The sequence below is a fragment of the Nipponia nippon genome, unplaced genomic scaffold (assembly GCF_047370975.1).
Source record: "Nipponia nippon isolate SJK-2023a ecotype South Korea unplaced genomic scaffold, ASM4737097v1 scaffold_25, whole genome shotgun sequence".
Lineage (NCBI taxonomy): Eukaryota > Metazoa > Chordata > Aves > Pelecaniformes > Threskiornithidae > Nipponia > Nipponia nippon.
Window position 1 is genome coordinate 6778295 of NW_028262342.1, and position 20063 is coordinate 6798357.

General features: G+C 56.6%; 2 protein-coding genes across 4 annotated transcripts in view; one reads left to right on the top strand and one right to left on the bottom strand.

The window, feature by feature from the left end:
* The window catches only part of LOC148055283 (uncharacterized), a 38774-nt gene that overhangs the window by 8215 nt on the left and 10496 nt on the right, over window positions 1–20063 (top strand). The window contains exons 5-10 of one of the 3 annotated variants that reach the window (XR_015705762.1): window positions 7–3369; window positions 8458–8696; window positions 11085–11223; window positions 11315–12045; window positions 12986–13135; window positions 14070–15381. The gene's annotated coding sequence lies outside the window, so the exon portion shown is untranslated. Of the gene's footprint in view, window positions 1–6; window positions 3370–8457; window positions 8697–11084; window positions 11224–11314; window positions 12046–12985; window positions 13136–14069; window positions 15382–18256; window positions 19211–20063 lie in introns of those variants that run through there. The other 2 variants (XR_015705763.1, XM_087762325.1) reach the window with 2 other exon arrangements.
* On the bottom strand, window positions 358–19566 carry BAK1 (BCL2 antagonist/killer 1). The gene is made up of 6 exons (XM_087762328.1): window positions 19433–19566; window positions 15391–15510; window positions 8785–8920; window positions 8500–8643; window positions 6153–6333; window positions 358–5967 (listed from the first exon to the last, which is right to left on the bottom strand). Exons 2-6 carry the CDS (start codon window positions 15476–15478, stop codon window positions 5863–5865), a joined length of 654 nt encoding a protein of 217 aa, XP_087618454.1. The 5' UTR covers window positions 15479–15510; window positions 19433–19566; the 3' UTR covers window positions 358–5862.

The window sequence follows — 20063 nt, forward strand, 5'->3', positions numbered from 1 at the left end:
TGCTAGGGACGTGTGGACACACCAGAGATAAGATCCTTAACCTTCTGGGCAGGCGAGGCAGCTGATCAGACAGCAGATCACCACAGTGGCCTCTTCTTCAGCCCTGCAGCATCTGCTGTGAAGGCACTACTTCTCAGGGATGGCACAGCAAGCTTCAGTGGCAGATTTCTCTCCCTATGTAGTTCTTCATGCTAGAAGAAGTGTAAGAAGGCCTGGTATCCCTAAACTAATGGGGCAAATGAGGCTAAATAGCTGGTGCAGGTTTGTGCAGGGGAACCTCTAATGCACCCAAGAGCTACCCAGAGCACCCTGCAAAGGCGTCCAGCTTCTGGAAGAAAACCCTCAACGCAGCCAGGAGAAGTTTGCACTGCATGTACCATTTTTATTTTCACACATATATATTACATCATTTTGAAACAGAATATTTGTGAAAGAAATGCTTTTTTTTTTCAGGTAAAAGCAACCCACCGTGTTCCACACAGCCCTTTGCCTGCTATTTAAAGATGACCTGCGCCGGGGAAAGGCTGGCCTGCAGACAGAGCTCCTTCCCCATCTCCCTGCTGCTATGGGACAACCTGTGGTCCTCCTCTCCTCCCCACCCTGGAAAGGAGGTGTTTACCAGTCCCTCCCCTCCAGAGTCAGTGCAAAGCATGCTTTATTGCTCCATCACATGCCCCGTCCCCTTCCTGCAGTGCTGGGAGAGACTGGGGCTTCCCGGAGGGCCGGGGAAAGGAGCTGGGAAAGGAGCTGTGTGGAAGACCGTGCGCTTTGATACTGTGCAAAGGGAAAGGAAGAACCAGAATTAATAGTGATAGTGTGGTTTCAAGTATATGTGTAAAACCCATCACACAGAGCTTCACAGAAGGCTGCCACCAGTCCTGAGCGTGAAGAGACTGGTGTCTCTGGGGCAGCGCTGGCCCCCACCAGCCCGAACCCTGCTGCGCCTGCTGTTTGGCAGGGACGGCTCGGGATTTGACTGGCAGCGTGAGGTATGGCTAGGAGGGAGACGTGGTTCTGGCAAGCAAATAGCTCGGGCAGATTCCTCCATCCAGAAGAAAAGAGCTGGGAGAGCGTGGGAGTAAAAAATGCTCTCAGATAGGCTCAGTAAATGAATCCCTTCCTTCAGACTCTCCCCCTTTTTCTATGCGCCCGTTATAACCTTCTGAATGAAATTCTTCTGCCCACTCTCCTGAACACACACGCTTCTGCTTGCACTAAGAGTTTTCTGTCTGGACAACTCCCTGTGCTACGTTCCCTTAACATCTCTCCTGGGGTAGCCTCTTGCATGAAGAAATCCCCACCAAAAGGAACCCCCCTTTCCTCCCTGCACCCCTCGATATGCGGGGAGCCGGCAGAGAGAAGCACAAGGAGCCACGGTGCAGAGCTCGTGGCCTCGCTGCGATCAGCTGCCCTGACTTGCATCCCCGTGCGGCTTCTCCAGCCCTGCGGGCTGGCACCGCTGCCCGGACAGCCTGCACCCCTCTCTGCTACTTCTGGGGTGCGCCTCAGCCTTCGCTGGGCACTGTGATGCTGAAACCTCCCATCTGTTGATCCTGGGGCCGGGTGGAGAAGGGAATAGCACAAGCCTTTCTTTGGTTCCTCTCCTTTCCCAGTCTAGGAGTGAGCAGGCCAGGCAGGCACTGGTACCAGTGGGTGCAGCTAAGTTGTAAGCATCACAGAACCAGTCCTTCCTCAGATGCGACCCCAGCTTGGGTGTCTGAAGCTAGAAAAACGGCATGCTTGCTCAGCAGCTGTCCACCAAAGCCTGCAGTGATCTAGGGAGCCTTGCTTTGAGTCGGGGTGAGGCTTTCCTTCCAACCCAAATGATCCAGTGAACAATCCTCTCCTTGTGAACAGCCATAGCAGAGCCTTCTCCTCATCCTCTGCCTTCATTTTCCCGTTGGGAGTTTCCCACCTTCGCTTCCCTTGCTCACCAGGGGAAGAAGCCAAAGCCCCGGGGCAGTCCCCCCCAGCAGCACCAGGGTGGCTAGGGAGGTGGCAGCAGGGAGAGCCTGCTGCTCAGTGCGTTAGACGGCCTTGCTTTCCTACGAGGTGCAGTGTGTGGTGGGGCTGGTGCTTAAATGAAGTTCATAATGGTTAAAAAATATTGTAGTTGATCAGGGCTTTATCCCTGCAGAATAAACTGGCTGATTCAGCCCTTTAAGGGAAATTTTGGCTATTCTAAGAACATAGTTTTATTTAGAGCTCTTACTTCTACAGCGGAGACATACTTTTGTGTAAAAATGGCTCCTGGCACTGTCAGTCCCAGAGCAAAAGCCTTCTGCGTATAGTCAAGGTGGCCGTGGTCCCTTGTCCAGGCCCCCTGCCCAAACTCTGCTGAGTGGGGCTTCGAGGTAGATACCCGCTGCAGCTCTCTAGAGAGCGCCCACCGACCCTGCAAAGCGCTTCAGCTTCTGGGGAGGCCAAGCCTTCTCACCTGGGTCTGCTGAGCCCAGCAAATCCAGCCCTGCTTGAGCCTCCTCCTGCCCCCCTAAGGCACTCGTGCTTTCCCCAACAGCAGTCCAGTACAAACCAGCGATGCCTGCCTTTGCTACGGGTCAGAGCATGGTGCACCCCGCAGCTCAGGTGTGCAGACCACAGCTGATGGACACCGAGGTCACCCGGACAAAGAGGGGACCTGGAAGGGGGTCCCCTTCCCTGGGGGCTCAGCCCCCCTGCCCTGGAGCCAGCCCCGGGGTGGCTGTGCCTGCGGTGCTGTTGCCATCCAGTGACAGGACACAGTACTACAGACCAGTCGCCCATCCACAGTCCCAGTTCAAGCTTTTTTCCACTTGGTAACCAGTGCCAGGAAGGCTGGGAGAGGTGAGAGCAGAGGGAGACAATACGCTGATATCCTGAGACAATCCTCCCTGCAAATCCCCTGAGAAAACAGATAAAATGGAACATTTCCTTTGCTGCAGCACCTATTTTAAAAGTTCCCTTCTCTGTCCTGGTATCACAGACTTCGCTAAGGCTTGATCATCTGCCATAAAGCTGAAAACTGTTCTTTACTTGAAGTCTGCTGGCCTTACAGCTGAATTTGGTTTGCAAGGTGAAACACCTTATTGAGAAGATGAGAATAAATTACAAGCAGCACGGTTTTTTGTACGAGCAAAAGTTTTCTCCAATCTGTTAGAGTTCTTGGAGTGTGTCGGTGAAGTAGTGAATAAAAGCTGATATACTGTTTTTTTTTCCAAGATCCTCTGAAAAAGTCCTGCTGGAGACACAACCAAACCAGAGAACCAGCCTAGAGGACAGTGACACATCAATAACGTGGCTGATTAAGAGAAAAGGAAAATAACAATTAGTAGTTCATTTTCGTCGTGGCAAAAAGGCTCCATCTGGTGGTGTTTTCACCCAGAAAAGAAGGTAAGGTGTGCGGGTGGGAAACTGCAGATGATGCTTAGGTGGGTTAGACTGGTTCCCACCAGGTAAGAGTCTGGCGATCTTGAGGAAATCTCGAGATCCGCTCAAGGCGGGTGAACGGGTGGCACGATGGTAAATGAAGTTGTGTGTGGATAAATGCAAAGAAATACGCTTGCAAGGGGACAGATGAGCCAGGTGGGCGCTCAGCTGCCGAGGGAGCAGCACGGCCACAAAACCTGAGCGGGACCGTCCCCTGGAGAGCTGTGCTGCTCAGCACAGATAAATAAAGCAACCAAGCCAGAGATATATAGAAGAGGGATATTATAGCAAATATTTTAATGCCTTTCTATTAAGCACAGGCCAGGGCACTCCACCAGGGAAAGAGATACTGCAGAAACAGTCAGGGTCAAAATGATAAGCACAGAAAGACCCTGATACGGAAACAGGCTGAAAGGTTTGCTATTCTTATGGTAAAAGAGGCAGGAACATGAGGGACTTAAGTGTGTCTGGTCCTGCTAAGCCTCTGCAGCTGCAAAGAGAAAGGATATAGGGTGTCCTGTCTCTGCTTGGACAGGACGTGTAGTAACAAGCTCAAACTGCAGCAAGGGGTAGGCATTGAGGAAAAAAAAAATCTATCTGAAGGTAAAGATTAAGGTAGGAATCAGGGATACGGGGAGGCAATACTGGAGGGTTTTAAAAACAGGTTAGACAGCTGTCTGTCGGGAACGCCGTTGTTTCAGCGGGGCAGAGGGGCTGCTCTCGGGCTCCCTCTGAGCCTCCCTGGGCTCGCACGGTGGCTGCTGCTGCAGGTGACACCAGGCAGGGCTGCAGGCGAGCCGGGCTCTGCCCTGGTTTGGGGATCCCCGTGCCACGGAGACGAGTGGGAGCGCTGTCGGCTGCGGTCAGCCAGCCCGTTTTGCAGTAGCAGTACCAGGCAAGTTCCCTGCTCCAGCCATCGCGGAGAGGCCCCGGAGGGCAGGAGGGCTCAGCCCCTTTGGGCTACAATTTTGCCACTCCCATTGCCCGAGGCTCCAGTCCAGAAGGGCTCTGCCTGCATTAGGAGAGGAGCCCAGACATAGGACCGCTGCTCATCTCCTGCCCCCGAGGTCCCTCCGGCTCCCTCCCCAGCTGGCTGACCTGAGATGGGTGATGCTGAAATAGGGTGAGTTTGGCTCAGACAGGGCCAGTCACAGTTTCAAGCCTTACGGAGTCACCTGGAGTAAAACGAACAGAGCTAAACCATGCAGTCCACACTGGGACTCTCCCCCTATTTTGCAAAAATTCAGAAAGATTTGGGATGGGAGAGTGGAGCCTGCTTCCCTCCCTCCCGCAAAAATCATGCCCAGGCGTTAGTCGTGAATGGAACAAGGTGAAGTCACTTCCCAAAGACGCTGGGCCCTGCTGCCTGGGCAGCTATAAAACACTGCAGCCCTGCACTCAACCAGGGCATGCCTGCACCATCCTGCCCAGCTGGGCTCAGAAGGCAAAGAGCTGATGCAGGGATGGGATGCAACTCCAGTGCCTCCCACTGAGAGCAAGGGAGACCAACTGGTCTCACTTGGGCTGCTCCTTTGCCAGCATCCAAGTCTACTGAATGAAAGCCCCCAGCAGAACTGGAGGGCGGGCAGGCAGGCTGCCTACGCTGACCATTAGTCACCCCACAGCTTTTTAGTGTTTGGAAACCTGCTCGTGCTTCCTAGGTCTGCTGGCACGCAGCCTTTAAGCTCACGAAGGGCTGTGAGGCTGCACCCCAGCTCCTGCATCAGCCACGGGAGAGCTGCAGGTCTCCAGGCTCAGGCTGCGGCAGGGGAAACCTGCCTGCCAGCACTGCCAGATGTCACCGTCGACTGTCAGGTGACAGGTAGCCAGCACATTTCCTTAAAAAAGGGGTAGGGATGCTTGTTAAAGAGAAAGCTCAAGGACTTGTGCTCAGGAAGAGAGGGAAGGTGAAAGCAAGCCCCACACGGGCTTTCCAATGGTGGCTTGCCCCTCCAGTGACTTACAGACAATCGCAGCAACCAAGGCTGCAGTCCCTCTTCAAATGCAGGCATGGTCTGGGCTAGAGCCATTAGCAAACGGGGAGCTCTGCACCCGCCCCGCGGGGTGGACAAGACCCGTGTGCTCACACACGCACACTGGCGTTGTTACAACGCGGTCGTTCCTCCAGACTTGACTCCAGAGGAGCCTGTTCTGCCTCACTGCTGCGTGCTAGGAGTGTGACGGTGATGCTCTGTCCTCAGCAGCTAAGCGAGGCGTAAAACGGACAGCAAAGTTGAACCTCCCCCCCGCCCCCCCAACTGCTTCTCTCCATAGCTCCTGGTGGTGTCTCCATGGATGGCAGAGACCCTGGGCCCTGTAGCGGGAGGGTCACAGGTCCAAGCTGCTCTCTCTCTCTCAGAGGTTCCTTGAATCCCCTGTTTCTTGGGAGACGTCAATGCAGAGCAGAGATTTGAGAGAGAGCTTGGCCGGACCCCCCAGCCTCTGCCCCCACATCAGTCAGGGCCTGAAGAAGCGTCGTACCACTAAATGCCCCACCATGACCAGGGCCACCACCACCAGCATGTACTTCATGTAAACATTGTCCAGCTCGAGTGCAGCCACCTAACGGGAAACAGAGAATAACCAGAGCACGTTAGATCTGCCTGGGCCAGGCTGCTGCTCTGCCTGCGCCCGGGTGACCCCGCCAGCCTCAGCAGTGCCATCGTCCCCAGGCTGCGCCTTTCACCAGCCAGAGCACGGCTGCCTCCCCTCGCCCCGAATCCCCCCGGGACAGCCCGCTGGCTCACCCATCCTCCCTGCTGGGCGATCCACCGGGCGATGCGGTTCCGGAGCATGAACTCTGCAACAAAGTGGGCGATCCGGCGGAGGAAACCCGTTATGCCGTGCTGGTAGACGTGGATGGCCATGCGGTAGCCAAAGCCCAGCAGCGCAATCACCCGGCCCCAGTTAATGCCACTCTCGAACAAGCTGAAACAAAGCCGATGGTCTGGTTCAATCACTGCAACAACTGGCTCGGACCTCCCCAGCCTCCGCACCCCAGGCCACGGGCTCTCGAGCAGCGCCGGTTGCAGAGCGGGGCTGGGGATGCCGCGCTGCTCCTTGAGGCGCATCCCAGCTGCGCAGACAACGCAGTCACTTTGTGGTGAAGCGACACATGGCCTCCTACAACCAGGATGTGCTTTCAGAGCAGAACAAACGCGGTCTCGGTCACAACCGCTGTTTGCCTCAGCCAGGTGGGTTAGGGATGTCCTAGGGAAAAGGAAATTTCTAAATCCTGTCTACACAGCTACAGGCTCTGAATTGCTGAAGTAGAAGCTTTGGGATGGCAGCGGGTGGCGCGCCACCTTCCTGCCCGGCCTCCCTTTTCCTTGGGTCTCCACCCGAACGCAGGGCACATCAGCTGCCTGTAGGTCCTGTGTTTTCATGGGCAAGGTTTTTAAATAAGGTAAGCTGGAATTGGGGGTGGCTTAAGCCTGCAGGCTGCAGCAAGCTCAGCAGCTGCTACACACGCAGCCAGGAGCAGGAGCTACCACCCACTTGTCCCAAAGCATCCCCTGCTTGTGCCTGCAGGTGAGGAAGTGTAAATATATCGAAGCACCAAGCGTGTTAGAACAGGATTTTCCCTTTTCCTGCATAGGCAAACCCCTCCAAGACGAAAACCTGATCTGATCTTGCCTTACAGTGACACTGCCAAGGGCGGGGTGCTCCAAAGTGTGCCTGGTCAATGCCTACTGCTCCTGACCCAGGTCTCAGCTGCTGTGGGTGCAAACTGCATCGCTGCCTGCACGTTTGGCACTGATTTATCTAGACCAGTTTTTGAAGGTGTTTTTCCTGGTTTCCAGCAATGCAAGCAAGAAGGAAAAAAAATAAAAAGAGTAGACTCAGGCCCCGTGTTTTAATCTTGTGCCCTGGTCCTGGTGGCCCCTGTCTGCACAGCCGAAGGGAACTGTCTTCTCCACAGAGCCTTGGCGTGGAGCTGCCACCGTGCTGGTTGCAGAGGGAGAGGGAAGCTGGAGCCCGGGAAGGAACAGAGAAACAGGTAGCACAAGGAGAGGGACAGAGGTTAATTTACCTGTTTGCGGTGCGTTAACCGCCTCAGGCTGGCAAAGCGGTGAAAACAGCGCAGCATGGCTTCCCAAGGAGAGGGGAGCAGGAAGAGGACAGAAGAGAGGCGGTTAGACAACAAACACCGAGCGGAGGGCGCACGGGGACGGGGCTGCGCTGGAGCCAGGCGCGCTCGGAGGAGCGACGGGAGCCTGGGACCCCAGAGACCCCGGCTTCTCTCCTGCCTCTGCCAGAGGTCTTCTGCATGACCCTGGGCAAGCCATTTAACGTGCACAGTGTCTTGGTTTCCCTACAGACAGAGAGGGGTGAGGACTGAACCCCTTGATGGCCTCCTCGATCCAAGCCTGTACCTCAGGCAATCAGGGCAAAAAGTTGTCTGGGTGTTTGTCTTCACGCTTCACCCTGTTGCTGTGCTTTGAGTGGAAGAGCTTGGGCGTGCATCGCCTGCACGAGATGGCTGCAGGCTCTGCAAGCCTGCAGAGCATCCCCCATCCTGAGTTAGTCCGATCCTGTTCCATGTGGACCACGCCAAGGGCAGCGAGTACCTGCCCGTCCCCACAGCCTGCAGCTGCGTTTGCTCTATGCCTCTGGAAACCTTGACCCATCGGGACTTCCCAGCTGCCAAGCTAGCGGCAGTGGGACCAGCAGCAGGTCTGTCTTAGTCCAGGGCTGGTCGCACCCCTGAATGGGAGCTGGGACATTCATTTGGCTACCGATGCACGGGCCACGCTTCCCAGGCACGTCCCCCAAACTTTCTGACCCCGCTCAGCTTGCGCAAGGACTGTGAGATGGCTGTCAGGTGAAGACTGTCCAAACAGTGCGCAGGAGCAAGAGCAGACAGGCAGAAAACGCAGGAACCGTCACGGTGAGCTTGCTGGGAGCTCAACCCAGGGACAGCGGGTGAAGCTTGAACTGACGGAGTGTGTGTGCTGGGGCAGAGCCGGGGGCGGCTGCCCTGGGGTGGGGGCAAGGCTTTAACCCATGCATCGCACCCTGTCCGACCCTTCCTTCCCTGATCTCCTCCAGCAGAAGGCGTCCAGCCCACGCCGAGGGAGCCGGTGGCCTTACCTGGAGGCTATTCTGGTGAAGTACTCATAGGCGTTCTCCTTGGTGGGCTGCAAGGATTTCAGCATGTAGCGAAACTCCGCGTCGTACCGCTCATTAATGTCGTCACCGATGATGGCCAGGCGCCTTCCCACCAGGCTCCCGGTGCTGCCCAGGGGGAAGACAGCATTATGGATGGGTCTGCCTTCCCAGCAAGACCGGTAAGCAGGACCAAGGGGTGGGTCTGTAAAGGAGCCTGGCTCGGGATGGGGTTGAGGGACGTGCATACGGTTGGTATCAGAGTTTTACCTGCCCAGCTCCTGCTGGATCTCCACAATCTCTGGGTCCATGGGTACTTCATCCCCTCTCTCCTCCCTCTCCTGTTGGTAGCGGTAGAAGGCATAGCTCCGAAACACCTCCTCCGTCTCCTTTGCCACCTCAGCTTCTGAGAGAGAGACAAGAGGAAGAAAAGTCAAGGGAGAAGCTCCTCTCCTCCCTTTCCCAAGTTGGAAAGAGACTATTCCTTCATTTTCAACCTGAATTTGTGCTGTTTGTATTAACGCTGGCCTGTTGCAATCAAACAAAAAGAACCTAGCATAAATTAGTTCTCAGAAAACTAATTTTGAAGCCAGTCTCTGTTCTTAGGGGCACGAGCCCACCTTTTGAATCCATTTTTGGCAACAGACAGCTACGGGACTGTCACACCACCAACCAGACGCTGAAGTGCTTGTGCTTGGCAGCTCTCCCCCCGTGACAGCACCCCTCAGTGAAGGGCTTTGCTCAGCACAAACAAGTTCAGGAATCTCGGATCCAAACCCAACCTGGAGGCAAAGCTCAGTCTAGTGCTGCCCATCAACCCTCAGCAAACAATCTTGGTTTTCAGTGTCACCAGTGATCGTGCCTTTGCATGGCATCAGCAGTGATGGGGTGAGCAAAAGTTAAATTGGCCATTTTAGTGTAATTCCTTGCTGATTCAATCACACATCACCGGTCTCACCTACACCCGCCAGCCCAGCAGCAGCAGTGCCAGGGCAGGGTTTGCAACTTCTGCATGGGCTGCTGGCAGGAACAGAACGGAGAGGAGCTTTTGAATAACTTGCAAACCGTAGCCCAGAGAGGCGACTCCCTGTCCTGCGCTCGAAAGCAGATGAGCAGCCAGGAGCTAAGTTTGGATGGAATGCCTGCTGCTGCTCCAGCACACCCATTGCCACGGAGCGAGAGCGGACCCCCAAATCCCCTGCTTTGCTAACAAATACCCGTGGAAGCAATAAGCCCATTGCACGGCGAGCGGGAGGCTGCGGTGGGGCGGGGGGCGAGCTGGGGCGGTTGTGGGGGGAGGCTGGGGCTGGGTTTGGGTGCTGCAGCTTCCTTCCCCTGCTCCCATAAACAAGCAGGGCTCGGCACGCCGGGTATTCAGGGTTCAGCAGGGGAACGCGCCCGTGCGTTGTCACCCGGCCCCGACAGCGCGCGAAAACCGACCCGGCTCTGCGTGGGCAGGAAGCGAGTCAGAAACAACCGGTGGCGACAAGCGCACGCCCGTCTGCAAACGGCTCGAGGTCGAGACCCGCGCGCGCGTCCCCCGTGCCCACACTGCTCGGGGAAGAGCAAGGGTCTGGACGTGACCAGGACCTGCCCCCTCCGGAGCAGGGAGCCCCCGGCGAGGCGTTTCTGTCCCGTAGGCACCATGGTGACCGATACCTTATCACATGCGTTACGTTGCTCCTGGGGAAAGCACCCGATCTGTCACGGGATGTCTTTGATTAGAGCTCGGTTTTGGCTGCCTTGAGAAGCAATCTGGGCCTGAGCACCGGCTCCCAAACAGCCGGCAGCCCAGCTAAATCACCCCGCAGGGCTCGGGGGGAGCTGGCCCTGAGGTCCCGGTAACACAGTTCTTCCCAGTTTCTTTTCTAAGATGCAAGATTTGTACGGGACAGAAATGGTATGGACGGATCAGAGCCCTGCTCCTTTGACAGGGTATCACCGTTCAGGGTGGAGATTCACAGACATTAAACGAGGTGCCAAGCCCAGGTAAATGAGCCACTTGGGGGAACGTCAGAAGCACAGGACCCTGCAGACCCGTGGCTTTAGGTGCTCGTCCTGCAAAGCGTGCTGGTGACGTGCAGCAGCACATCTGCACCAGCAACGCTGTCTAGCAGCAGTGCAGCTCACTGCAGCCCACCCAGCTAGAGCCCTTTCCCAGCATCCCAGTATATCCACCCACCAGACTGGTCATGCAGTTCACTGGCCACTGGAAATTGCATTTCCAATGCAGAGATGCTCCTGCCCGAGCAATGTCCCAGGGCTGGGACGTGAGGACCCGGCCTGGCAGACACAGCTGTCCTGGCAACACTGCTCCATAAAACCCTGTACCCAAGTCTCCAAAACACGCCGCACCGCTCCTCACAGAGATTTTTCCGGCCGGTCACATCTACGTGGCCTCCGCGATGCTCCGGGGAGATGGGCCCAGCCCTGGATGGGGTGTGGGGACGGGAGAGGACCTGTCCTGCAGAGACTCGGGTTACACCGAGTTCGGGTTGGGTAAATAAAGGTGAAGGGAAGTGACAAGCCCTGGCCGCTGTGTTTTCAGGGGACTGGTTTTTGTTTTGCAGGGAATGGGTTTATTTGGCGGCAAACAGATCCCACCTTAGGGAGCCGGTGACCGCTCCACCGAGAGCCAGAAAACGAAACCGACTGACTCACAGTTTCAGCGAGAAGCAGAGTAAACACGCTGCCAGGACTAGAGAGGAAGTAAGTGTACCAAAAAAATCCCTGGTTTTAATTACCCCAGGCGCTATTTTTAGGAACACAAGGACAGGAGAACGTACATCTTTTCCCCCAGGGGTTACCCCACAGCACCCACTGGGACCATCTCTGGGTCTCTCCCGCTCAAAGGAAGACGATCTGAATTGAGATTTGCCTTGTGGACTCCCAGCACCAGCAGCAGAGAGAAGAGCAGTCCGGAGCCCCTCTGGGATCTGTGGGCTCCCTGTGGGATCACCGGGGCCATGTTGGGGGCTCACAGGCTGCTGCGAAGCCCCACACTGCCCGGGAGGACCTGCTCCGCCGCCACTGCGGGAAGCAGCGACCCTGTCGCCCTCGGTCCCCAGCGCACGCTCAGCATCTAGAGCAGACCTCCCCCCCGCCTCTTGCCTGGGTCCACACCACAGACAACGTTGACCAGACCCCAGCCCGTCTCAGCCACGCAACGGCTGCGTTTCTGTGCAAGATCCTTTGTTCCTCCCCGTTCCTGCCTCCTGCGGAGCAGCTGCACTGTGGTAAAAACTGGCAGGTCTCACCAAAGTTGTCCATCAGACCTTGTTACAGCTGACTTAAATAGCCCTGCTACAGACTGTAATAATGACAGATGCAGCCTAGCAGCATCCCTTTCGAGCTCAAGAGCCAGGCAGTAACTACACAAAGAGGGGCATCTGTTTGCACAGAGGGAGATACCCAGTCTGGGACGGCAACTGGCTCCAAAGGGAGAAGACAGCTCCGGGGAACCAAAATGGTCCCTGGAGATTTCTGCCCTGAGGGGAAGCCTGACTCCACCTCATGGTAGTTGCAATTCAGGTATGGGATGAGCAGTATCTGCGTCAATGGATTTGGGTTAGCTTCCATCGGGCAATCAGCCCGTCAACAGCAACGCCATCCGGGATCAGAGGCGGATCAACCTGACGCTGCACCGTGCTGCCATAATCCTGCACGGCTTGCACCCGAGAGCAGGGCTTCTAGACAGGGAAATGGAAAACGGCCGTCCCCAGAGGCATCTGTGCGGCACAAAGCCCTTCCCCTTATCTGCTCTTTAGAACAAATATCTTCCCACCCAAACGAGAAGCAATATTCTCAAACAGCCTCCCTGCAGAGCTAATGGGCAAATAGCCTTGGATTTAAGATCGAAATTAATCTGTCAGTAAGGGAGATTCTCTGGTCCAGATTCTGGACTGGTCTCAAGAAATCTGCTTTAATTCTTCTGTTCAGTGGTGTCCCACCAACACACCCAGGGCCTGGGCCTGCAGCAGGGGCTGGGCGCTGCAGCAAGGTTTTGCTCTGGTACTTTGCTGCCCAAGCTGAGATCTGTCCCGTGTTTGCTAATCCGCTGGACTGCAAAGGCAGGCTGGCCCAGGGCTCAGCGGGGTGCCCCCGAGGCGGGTGGGCATCTCGGCTCTGGCGATTCATCTCCCTCTGCCCCACCAAGTTTTTCATAAAAGATTTTTTGGGGCATCCTTTGCGGGCCAGAACAAAGGAGTCACGAGGCAATTCCCGAGCAGTTATTTCCCAGCACAGCCATCAGAAGGATGATTTGTTTTTTTCCTTTACAAAGGGAAATGACATAGCGACGGGAGATGCAGTTCAACAGGGAAGTCCAGTACTCTCTGTCTGTGCTGGAGATAGGAACTGCATGGGCACCAGACAAGAGAAAAGCATGTTTAAATGGGTTTGGTTGCTCTACAGAATGCATAAGAACCCAGGCTTAAACAGGCAGGTCACATTTTTCCTACTCATTTTGCAGGTGGTCTTGGAGATGAAGACACAGAGACGCTCACGGACGCATGACTAACGTCCCTAAGCAACTATTTATCGGTTCATGACTTGCTTCACATGCAACGTCAGGTCCAGGGCTAAGACAAACCACCAAGGACCAAACCTCACACCTCTCTAGGTATGTTATGTTATGTTATGTTACGTATTAAACACACAGAGGCAGATGGGAAAGCCCAGGTAATCTGAGGAAGAGAGACTGCAAACCGAGTCAGGGCAGCTGGGCTTTCCGTGCACAACCCTGACACCTTGGACGTCCTTGCAGAGGCTTGCATCAAAGCTCGCTCCCTTTCCCCCGTAGTAATAAGTGGGTACAGCAGCACATCACCCTTCTCAACAAAGCGCCTTGGCATTCCGGCTAACACGGGCCACACAGGAGCTAACTGGGACCACGCAAACGATACTTTCATCGCGTGGCCCAGCCCCTCTGCAGCGTAGGGGAGCTGAGCCACGTTTGGCATGGTCACCTGCAAGCGTGAGGAGAGCCCCGTCCACGGCGTGTCCCCCAGATCTGAGCCGCCACGTATCCAAACCATTCCCGTAGCTGTGTGCATACCCTGGCAGCACGTCCGAAGGGGGAGGCGCTGCCACCCCATCTTACGGATGAGAACTGAAGGAGGGCAAGGTTAATTTTGTGAAGTATGAGCCCCGTTTCCTGAGCTCAGCTCAGCACTGTTGGTGCTGGGCCTCTCGCCCCTCCTTCTGCAATGTTTGCTCCCCTTTGCATGACTCTTCATGAGCTAAGTTGCTCCTCCTCTTCATCACGTACAGCCAGGAGTATGAAGCTCCTGCCTTCATCTACAATGCCCTAAAAACACCACGAGTGCAAACTGCCACCCAAGCTAGACAAAACCAGCAGCATCTTGTCCGTGCCCTAAGCAGCAGCTGGTAAAACAGGGGCTCAGAACGATGCTCAAGCAAATCCTTAAGCAGCAGATAAATCTCTTCACTCCCTACCGTATCCAAAGATAAACAAACAGAGCAAGTGAGCCCGAAATGAAACCCAGGCTCCATACCTGTTGACAAAAGCCTTCTTCCGCCCCGTAATCCCATAGCACGCGTTGGTGGAAGCTGCGCATTTCTGCTGCCACTGGAGTCCACGAGGCTTCTGCCTAAGGGGCGTGCAGAGATCCCACCTCCGAATTCCAGAGGGACCCCCCGAGCTTTGGGAAGCAGAGGGATGCCGGTGCTGCCAGCAAGCACGCGCAGGCGCATAGGAAGCGGGACTGCCGAACAGCGTGGTTAGAGTTCAGGGCCTGATCCTGAACCAGTTTTCACATCAGCACCTCATTGGCCTCAACAGGAAATCAGCATAAGTAAACAACTCCGCTTATTTATTTATTTTCATACCTTGTAGACTTTGGTAAGGGAAGGACGGGGTATGTTTTCCTCCAGTGCGTTCATGCAGGATCTAGCACAAACGGTACTCCGAGATGGAGAGCAGCCCGGGCAATACCAGAGTATAACTAACACGATCAGGCCAATAAAACAGCTCTGAGCTGGATTTGAGCTCAAATACATAACAGTTAGCTATAGCTTCTCATCTCCATTATTGACAGAGCTGCAGTGACTCAGCCTTATTTATAAGTCTACCTGCAAAACAGGTTAAGAAGTCACCCATGTTTAACAGCTTTCTGTGCAGCATCATTTTATCACTTTGGGATGAAATGGGAGCTGAGGTTTTTCCTGGGTTCCTTTCAGCCCCGTTCCCAGTTTCACCTATTAGTGTGAAACACAGTTACACAGTCTGCTGGGCTCGGCGCACACGAGCCACGGGCTGAACCGCTCCTGGATGCCGGTGAGCTGTAACTTTTCATCGCTGCTATGCCAAGGCACACCGGAGACCTGATTTCATCCAGCAGCCGATGCAGCAAGACTGAACCCAACTGCTTGAGACCAGGCGCTGCTCAGCAAGGCGTGTTTTTCTGTGTGTTTTAAACATCAAGCACCTTTCGCTCTCTTGTGCTCAGGGAAGGGAAAGTAAATGGCAGCGGGGCCCAGCCGTACGTCTCGCAGCCAGCCGGGGCGATCTGCCCTGCGGCACCCCGCTATGCCTGCCTCAGCCTGGCAGCACAGCGCTCCAGCGAACCCCGCTCCTGCAGCTCCCTGCACGCTGCCTTCTCCGTGCCTTTCAAGCCCCCCTTGCTGCCCACTGCACTAATCCAGTGCCAAGAGTCTCCGAAAAGCATCGAGCTTGTGCTCTCCCAGTTCAATTCAGCACAGCCTTACGGAACTGATTTGTTATCCCAGTCTCGCAAAGGGCCATGGAAGTATGAAAAAACCCATCTTTTCAAAGAAACACAGCACGGAAAAGAAAAAAAAAAAAAGAATGGGTTGAAAATGCTTCCTCCCCTGAATATCACAGCAACTTTTTACCTGAATTGAGCTCTTGTGGCAGCCTGTGCCCGTTGCTTCCCTGGCGTTCGTGGGCCCTCGGTGGGTCACCGTCGTTCCCTGAGGCCATTGCAGAGAGATGCTTGGGAGTATCAGCTTTACCTGGAACAACGAGAGACAGTAAGTGAAGCGGGTTACGAGCAGCCAGCTGGGACGCTGGAGCCTCGCGGCCCCTTTTCCCTCATGCACCTCCCGGGCCGGCCTTAGGAAGCCCCTTTGGCTGAGCCAAGCGCTCAGAGGAGCGATGCTGCCGGCTTTTATCCCCGCCAGCGACCTGGCTCCTCCCTTCCCGCACGCTCGCTCCCTGATTCCTGGCCACACCAAGTCCCTGGCTAGATTGCTCCTCCCTTCCTGACTCCTCTCAGTAAGGTGTTTGCAGTCATAGGCCAGAAGAGGAAAGTCACCCAGCTCCCCACCCCACTGCGCCACCTCCCCACCCTTGCTGGAAGCCTGCCAGCTATCCTGACCCGCTCAGCAAGTGCCACGGGCTGCACTGGCTCTTACTCAGCCAAACAGCAGCATCTGCAGCGGCTTCACGCTGGGATGAAAGCAAAAATCACAGCACAAAGGGCTCCACGACTCCCCGGTGCACCCGGAGAACGTGCCCGGGAGCTGAGCCGTGGGGCTCCGCTGCTACCCAAGACGCGGGTACCCCGATGTGCAGCCACGACGGTTCAGCGCGCGGCAAGAGCAAACCAACCCGTGACCGCACCGAGCTGCCGCGGCTCCCGCGCAGAGCCACAGCGGCAGTGCCGACTGCTCCTGGCGAGACCTCCGATTTGTTTTCCGCACCTTCTACGAGAGATGAGGTCTCTGTTTTCCTATATCCAGAGGCTTTAATCCCCCCTGTTCTTTACGTCTTCTGAGCTCCTCTCGGAATAAGAAAATTAAATGAGAACCAGTGCACAGCTCACACTGCCCCTGAACTTCGCAGGTATCCTGCACCCAGACCTGTAGGTTAGGGCTCGTCGCAGCTCCTTTACCGCTCTGCTCGTCGCACTGACCTCACCCCTGGTTTTTGCAGAGAAGGAAGCGAGGCCCGCCATTACCGTCAGGGTTGGAGAGAGACCACTGCAGGTCCCAGCCTGTTGTGTGGCATGCCAGCACATGTTCCCAGGCCAGGCTTCTACAGCGCTAAACTGGGGGTTTTTCTGATTTGCACTAGGTCTAAATTCATGAAGACACATCAACACCCAGTAGTTTAAACTGTATCCTGGGCAAAAATTTTAAAAAGTGCTGGTTATGGATAAACAGCCACCTATGTCAAGATTGGAAGTGCAACACATGGTCCAAGCTTACAACCTCACAGCGAAGATTATTCGGAAGAAAAAATAAATTGAGACCATAAGCAGTAATGTGAAGTACAGCCTGCAATCAAGGTGGGGACGGGGGCCTGGAAACGCAAAGCTTATCAGCCTGGCTTCAAAAGCCATCGTGTATCCGTATAGCTGCGCTCAGGGAGCCTGAGCCACGCTGACACACAGATGGAGATGCTGTTTTTTCCTATGCGCCTCCGAGGACAGGATTTCCCTTTTCCTCCCCAACCTCAAACATCCCCATCCAAGGAAAAGCTGAAAACACGATGAGGATCCACAGTCGGGACTGAGGGTAAAGTTGGGAGGAGAGCTGGCTCCCACTTGCCCAGATCAGCAGAGACCCGGGCTCCAGAGCTGCTCCTCTCCTTGCTCTCCTCTGCCCTGGGACGCGGTGGAGGCAGCCCAGGGAGGGCTTGGAGCAGAGGAACGTGCCCCCGTCCCCTTCTCCGCAGGGGAAACCCTCAAACCCTCCTGCGCTTCCCCCGCTGCCGTCCCCAGCTCCTCCTCGGGTGCTTAGCAAGGCTACAGCTGCAGCCCGCCTTGGAAGGGGAAGGCAGCCAGACTCCGAGCAGCTCTCCGGAGCTCGTGGGTAAGCGAAGCAGTATGAATTTCTACCGTACTTCGTGCTGCTACAAGCCGAGGCTGCACTGAACGCTGGGGAGGATGCGGACGCATTCAGCCAAAGAGTTCAGCTGCGTCGGGAGCCTTTACGGTTTGGTCTATAGGTGCAACCGGTTGTTTCACATCAGTCCACTGCCTCTGACCCAGACCTCACCCAACAGGGACTTTCTGGTGCAGACCTGACTGCTCAGTATGAAGGATGGCGGGTGAGCACAGGAGTCCGGTGCCCGAGGAGCAGATAGCTCATGATGCTTCACATTTGCCGTCTGGCAAACCCTTAGGAAGCGGCAGGCTGCGACTGCCGCCATCATTTAAGAGGAACTTTCATTTTCAGTTTCCTTCTCAATATAGTTTCTTGCAGCGCTTTCTTCTCTTGCAACACGAGACACTACAGCCCTTTTGCACACACGCACATCTGGGACCGGCAGCTACGGCCCTGGCAGCACGCTGCCGGTCCCCAACCTGCTCCCTGGGGAGGACCCTAAACTCCAGCTCCTGCAAACCAAGTCAACGCCCAAGATAGCTCACTGCCAGTCTCTGCTGGGGTCAAAGTGCCTCCAAGCATCCTCTCCAGTATCAAGAGTGCTGCTGCCTGCATTCCTCCTGCTTCCCAGCCCAATGCCCCTTTGATTTGCCCCGTTCCCCTTTGTTATGAGAATACCGTGCTGGAAGAGAGCAGGGAGGGGCTGACTTTTTGCTCTTGGAGGCCGCAAAGGGTTAAAAGCAGCAGGCAGCACCTAGGATGTGGATTTAGCAACACTTCCAAGATGGCACAGGAATCTTATCTTTACAAACGAGCACATGCCATGCAAAGAACGAGCCTTCCTGGAACCTGCCAGGCTTCCGTAATAAAAAAAAAAGACCTTTGCCTCAACTGTTTCTCATTTCACCCTCATCTCCTTTGCTTAAAGGTCTCTGACACGTTTCCTGCCTGTCCTCATGACACGCTCACCATTGCTCCCAGCTTGGGAGGGGAAGCGCCCGGGTGCTGGGAAGATGGTGGGTGCTGGGAAGATGGTGGGACTGGCCCAGAGAGAGAGGCAGAGTTGCAAGCTGCAGGAGGGGAGAGGATCTGCAGGAGCAGCCATGATCCCTGCGAACAAGCCCGGCTATGGGGCTCTGGAGTCACCCCTCGACATGTTATGAGGATCCTGTTCCAGGAAACGCGTGGAGCATCCTCTGGGACGAGCATTTCGCAGGTCTGGCCCTGCGCCTGTGCATGGGAGTGATTCCATCATGCAGCGTGCAGGGCAGCTAACCCTCTCCAGGCCAGCGATCCCGCAGGACTCCTGTGCCCTGCTGCACCCCTGCCCGGGCAGCACGGAATCAGCCCCGCTCCTCCCAGCCTGGCCTAGAAGAGCAAACGGGCGAGTTTGCCCCGTTTGGTGGTTACCTGCCCAGCACGGCACCCGCTGGCCCACGAGCCCCAGCAGATGCAGCCATTGAGCCAGGGACCCCCACAGCCCCGTGCGCCCACATCCCGGCGGTCCCTGGCGCTGCTGGGCGGGAAGCGGTGCAGGCAGCTGTGCAGGCAAGCCTGCAAGGCCACACGTGCCATGCCCGTGTCTGAGGTCACAGCCCGGAGCGGGGTGAAGTGGATGTCACCCCGCTGCTCGGCGCGGCACCACCTTTCCCACCAACAGTTCACGCAACCCTGTCTACCCTGAACCCCTACCCTGAGCGCTGGCACGGGGATGCCGGGTGTGGCTGTCACCGCCGTGGCCTCGCCAGGGGGGAAAAGACCCCAGCTGGAGAAAATACTATTAAAAGAGACAATATTCCCTCTTCGGGGCACCGATCAGCTCAGAGCGAGACCTTTCAGCCCTGGCCCAGCTACTGCACGCACCGGCGTGCTGCTCGCTCAGGTACCACCGCGCACTTTAACCGCGTTCAGCGGGCGGTTCAGGATGAGGCCCCGCGGCTCTGCCCCCCCCTCCCGCCTTGCCGGGCTCCCCCGGAGCCACCGGCACCCCGGGGCTCCCGCCGCGTCCCTCCCCGCCTCACCGCAGCCTCGGCACCGCCGGGCCGGGCCCGGCGAATAAAGATGCCCGTCCCGGGGGAGGCTGGGGGGTCCCCCCGCTACTCACCGCGTCCCGGCGGGGAGCAGGCGGGCCGGGGTGTCCCGGGGAGCTAAGGCATCCCGGCGGGGAGCTGCTCCATCCCCGCCGCCTCCCTTCCTGCCTCCTCCCCGGAGCGCGGCGCGGGGGAAGGAAGCGAGCAGGGCCGGGGGGGAGGAGGGAAAGGAGAGAGAAAAAAAAAAAAAAAGAAAGAAACCCAGCCCCGGACCATAGATGCAGAGCGGAGCCGGGCAGGGCTCAGCTCCCTCTAGAGGCGCCTTCCCCGCCCGGAGCGTGGGAAAGCGGCGCGGCTGCGGGCACGGCGGTGGCGGGGGGCTCGGGGCTCCCGGGGGGCTCGGGGCTCCCCGGAGGGCTCGGGGCTCCCGGGGGGCTCGGGGCTCCCCCGGGGGCAGAGGCTCGGGGGGAGGCTGGGGCATCGCCTGGCCGCGGCTGCGCTGCGAGCAGGGCTGGGGGCCGCCCCGCCGGGCCCAGCGGTGCGGGATCGCCCCGCACAGCCCGGCCCCCTGCCCGCCGCGTTCCCCGGGAGCCGCCAGCTTCTCTGGGGGCTCTCCAGGGACTTTTTCTGACCTTTTTATTAAGGCTGCAGCTTCTTAGCACGGTTGATTTGCCCTCTGTCAGGTCCCTCGGCAGGTAGGACCAG